At 62.4% G+C, this 4595-nt stretch overlaps 1 protein-coding gene across 1 annotated transcript in view; it reads left to right on the top strand.

Annotated features, from left to right (window-relative positions):
• The window catches only part of SLC9A3 (solute carrier family 9, subfamily A (NHE3, cation proton antiporter 3), member 3), an 18071-nt gene that overhangs the window by 6848 nt on the left and 6628 nt on the right, over positions 1-4595 (top strand). Inside the window, exons 5-10 of the mRNA XM_011970588.1 lie at positions 1034-1112; positions 1562-1739; positions 2433-2653; positions 3454-3656; positions 4052-4141; positions 4346-4416. Coding sequence (XP_011825978.1) covers positions 1034-1112; positions 1562-1739; positions 2433-2653; positions 3454-3656; positions 4052-4141; positions 4346-4416 — 842 coding nt within the window. The remainder of the gene's footprint in view (positions 1-1033; positions 1113-1561; positions 1740-2432; positions 2654-3453; positions 3657-4051; positions 4142-4345; positions 4417-4595) is intronic.

Raw genomic sequence — 4595 nt, 5'->3', positions numbered from 1 at the left:
CCCCAGCCCCGCGCCGCCCCTGCCCGTCCTCCCCCAGCCCCGAGGACCCTGCAGGCATAGCCGGAAGGAAGCATGTGGTCAGTTTCCTCTCCCCTCTAAAAGTGCCTGCGGCTTCTCTAAGAAACCCGTCAGCTTCTCATGTTCCCTTAGGGTTCTGGAAAGAGGAAAGTCCTGTGGGTGTCACACACCAGATTGCAAAGATATCCTCAGGGGAATCTGGGAAGTGAGACTTAATCGCACAAGGAATACAGTGAAAGCCCTGTGTGCCCCGCAGCCCTGCAGCTCCCGTCCCTGTAGAAGTAAGAGTCTCCCAAGAGGTTGTCTTCCCTCCCAGCTGGATTTTCATTAAAAAGCCCAGCTCCGAGAAGGCCCCAGGAGACCCCGGGACCCTCATGGGCACCCCCGCCCCAGCCTGCGTTTGCAAACACAACTTACACGCCTGCCTCAGGGTCCTCTCCCACCTTGACCAGAGCCAGAGACACAGAGCTGGGCTCAGCCAGGTTCTCCCCAGGGGCCTCGGCCCACCCACGACGGCCCCTGGCAGGTCCCACCTGCATCGTCGCTTTGCTCGGCGTGGAGCCCAGGGTGTGGATAAGGTTTCCCTGCATTTTATCTCCGGGTCTTGCTGGGCTAAGGTTTAAAAACACGCGAAGACAGCAGGGGCTAGAACCAGCACAGCAGTGAAGTCACTCAAACTGAAACCCTGGGTTTGTCTCCATAAATGAGACTCAGAATTCGAATGGCAGGTGAGCTTTGCGGCTGCCCCTGTTTTGCAGAGGATAGGAAGAGGCCAGCTTTGCTCCCGAAGCTTCTAGTCCCCTCCAGAACAGTCTTTTGCCCCCTATGTCCTGCTGGCCTCTGGGCTCTGGCCTTCTCCCCTTTGGGGGCCATTGCCCTGTGATGATTTTCCTTCCAACGGCCTCGGGTGCCGTGGGCTCCACACTCAGGCCATGTCTGGGGAGGCCCAGGCCCCGGAGAGGGGGTGGCGCTGACCAAGGACCACCCAACGCCCTGCCCGTCTCTGTCCCTGCAGGTCCTGTACAATGTGTTTGAATCTTTCGTGGCGCTGGGAGGTGACAATGTGACTGGTGTGGACTGCGTGAAAGGCATAGGTGTGTAGCCGTAGGTCGGGGGAGTGGGCGGCTGTGTCTCCTCTGGGGCCGACTCTCTTCTCTCCACGCCTGGCCCGCAGCCCATGCAGAGAAAAGCTTTGCACTCAAAGCTGCTGCACTGGGCCCTCTGTCCATGTCACGTCCCCTTCCAGAGCGATTCACACACGATTTGAAACAGTCCTGGGGGTTCCTGGGTATTTCCTGGAACAGGGATGAGGGCAGCCAGGTCTCCCTGGGAGAGACGGCCGGATGGGGCCTGGGGCCAGGCTCCCGGGGGCACAGGAAGGTCCTCTCCCCTGAGAGGTGCTGAGACCAGGCCCAGTCTCCAGGAGAGTGAGGAATCCACCCCCTTTCCCGGGCTCCCAGCACTTCCGCGCAGTCACCAGGCGGCCCCTGGCAAGGAAGGGCCCGGAAGGCCAACACGGCCACAAAGGGCATCCTCTCCCCAGTGTCCTTCTTCGTGGTGAGCCTGGGGGGCACGCTGGTGGGGGTGGTCTTCGCCTTCCTGCTGTCACTGGTGACGCGCTTCACCAAGCACGTGCGCATCATCGAGCCCGGTTTCGTGTTCGTCATCTCCTACCTGTCCTACCTGACGTCTGAGATGCTGTCGCTGTCGGCCATCCTCGCGTGAGTCCCTCCCCCACACGCGAGCTTCTCCACGCCCTCCTGGGCCCGGTGGGGCGAGCCAGCCACGGGGACCCAGGCTCGGAGGGCAGTGCCAGCCACGGGGACCCAGGTGCGGAGGGTGGTGCCAGCCACGGGGACCCAGGTGCGGAGGGCAGTGCCAGCTGCGTGGACACGGGGGGTGTGCATGGCAGGAGCCCCAGGCTCCGCATCACCAAGTTCCCCATGAGCCCCAGCAAGGGGAAGTGGAAGGCCTGCCCTGCCCTCCGTCTGTCGTCTCGCCCGCTCTGCGGGTGCTCCCAAGCTGACTGGGAGTTCAGTGTGGGGCGAAGAATTTGGTTTATTTAAATTTTAAAATAAGGAGTTGGCGTTTCCACTGAATTGTCCGTGGGCTGACAGCAGTACCCACCCTGAGACAGGTCAGGCGGTGAGGGACTTTGGAACCCTTTGTTGCCATCCCTGCTGGCAGGCAGCCCTGGTGCCCATATCTGCATGATGATGACAGCTGCCTGTGGCCCCGCAGAGCCGTGGGCAGGAACCCTGGCGGCCCAGCCTGGCTCGGGAGGGAGAGGCCCCCCTGTAACCAGACGACTGTGACCCTGCCTGCAGGCGCCAGGCTGTGGGGCGCTGGGCGGATGCAGGGGCCTGGGGCGCCGGGCCAGGTGGCCATGTCCTGAAGCGCGTCTGTCCCTGCAGCATCACCTTCTGTGGCATCTGCTGTCAGAAGTACGTGAAGGCCAACATCTCGGAGCAGTCGGCCACCACCGTGCGCTACACCATGAAGATGCTGGCCAGCGGTGCTGAGACCATCATCTTCATGTTCCTGGGTATCTCGGCCGTGAACCCGTTCATCTGGACCTGGAACACGGCCTTTGTGCTCCTGACGCTGGTCTTCATCTCCGTGTACCGGGCCATCGGTGAGGCAGGGCTGGGTTGCGGCCGTGGGACCACGGATGGGCCGGCACCATCTCCGGGAAGGTGCAGGCTTTCCACTGGGCCCAGTGAGATGGAGGCGCAGCCCCACACGAGGCAGAGGAGGACCAATGGTGGTGGCCTCGGGGCTGGGGTGGAAGGCTCTGGAACCCCAAGGGAAACCACTTGGTTTCCCACTGACTCACCTGGATGTGCCTCAAGACAGGGTCAGTGGCTTGGGAGATGGAACAGGAGGCAAGACGGCCCTGCCCCTGCCCAGCCCCATCCCCCAGCACCCGTGTGTGTGATGCACGGAGCGTGTGGGGGAGATGCCAGGCAGCGTGTGGCTCCGGGTGGATGGTGACAAGGGACGTGGCATGGGGACGCCGTATCTAGGGTTGCCGCTGTTCTTCGTCGCCACACGCTTGGCCACCAAGACGCTGTCCCAGACGGGCTGGGGTCCCGCAGCTGGGAGGGCGGCCGGGGAGCTGAGTGCCACCCCATCCACAGGTGTGGTCCCGCCCACAGGCGTGGTCCCGTCCACAGGCATGGTCCTGCCCACAAGCGTGGTCCCATCCACAGGTGTGGTCCTATCCACAGGTGTAGTCCATCCATAGGTGTGATCCCCCACAGGTGTGGTCCTATCCACAGGTGTAGTCCGTCCATAGGTGTGATCCCCCACAGGTGTGGTCCTATCCACAGGTGTAGTCCATCCACAGGTGTGATCCCCCCACAGGTGTGATCCCATCCATAGGTGTGATCCCCGACAGGTGTGGTCCTATCCACAGGTGTGATCCCCCCACAGGTGTGGTCCTGCAGACCTGGCTCCTCAACCGCTACCGCATGGTGCAGCTGGAGCCCATTGACCAGGTGGTCCTGTCCTATGGGGGTCTGCGCGGGGCCGTGGCCTTTGCCCTGGTGGTGCTTCTGGATGGAGAGAAGGTCAAGGAGAAGAACCTGTTTGTCAGCACTACCATCATCGTAGTGTTCTTCACCGTCATCTTCCAGGTGAGGCCCGGCCCAGCCAGCCCTGGGGTCTCGGCCCCGCCCGCAAGGGGCGTCTGGGCCCATCCTGCACTTCAGGACGAGCATTTCCAGGCTCCAGACCCTAATTGGGTTTTATAATTTTAGTAACTGGGAGCCGTTTTGTAGGTTTTCACGTGGCCCCACTGGGGAGGAAGCATAATTGTCCTAAAAACGTTCTTCCCGAGCCTTTGCTGGTGGATGAGGCCCCGGGTGCTGCTTCCTCCTCTGCAAAGCAGGGGCGCAGGTTGCTGGGCGCCTGGAGAGCAGGGAGGGCATCTGCGAGCCCCAGGGCAGGCAGCTCTGTGTGGTGCACCCAGTGGGGCCAGCAGGATGTGGGGGGCTGCCTGGCACCAGGATCACGAGACCCCGTCCTCCAGGGCCTGACCATCAAGCCCCTGGTGCAGTGGCTGAAGGTGAAGAGGAGTGAGCACCGGGAACCCCGGCTCAACGAGAAGCTGCACGGCCGCGTACGTCTGGGGCTCGGGGGATGGCGAGGGGCACTGCATATTCCTCAGGGCTGGGCCGGGAGGGGAGGGGAGGCTGTGTCTGGGGCTGGGGGATTTGTGAGTGGGGCTGGTGGGTTCCTCGGGGCTGGGCTGGGAAGGGAGGGGGGCACGTCATGTTCCCCGGTTGGCCGCCCTAAGATGCTCCCATCTTTCTTCTCTTGAAAGGCTTTCGACCACATCCTCTCGGCCATCGAGGACATATCGGGACAGATAGGGCACAATTATCTCAGAGACAAGTAAGTGACTGGGACTGCCCTGGCTTCTGGGAACATCCTCCACTTGGAAGAGCCGGAAGCCACATGCGTAGCTGTCTGAGTCCAGGGTTGGTCAGGGCTCTGGTGCCCCATGAGGCCAGGTGCCAGGTGTGCCCCTAGACACACAGGTGCCCCGTGAGGCCAGGTGCCAGGTGTGCCCC

This window comes from Mandrillus leucophaeus, unplaced genomic scaffold (assembly GCF_000951045.1).
Source record: "Mandrillus leucophaeus isolate KB7577 unplaced genomic scaffold, Mleu.le_1.0 Scaffold957, whole genome shotgun sequence".
In the NCBI taxonomy this organism is placed as follows: Eukaryota; Metazoa; Chordata; class Mammalia; order Primates; family Cercopithecidae; genus Mandrillus; species Mandrillus leucophaeus.
This window is presented reverse-complemented; position numbering and strand designations above follow the sequence as displayed.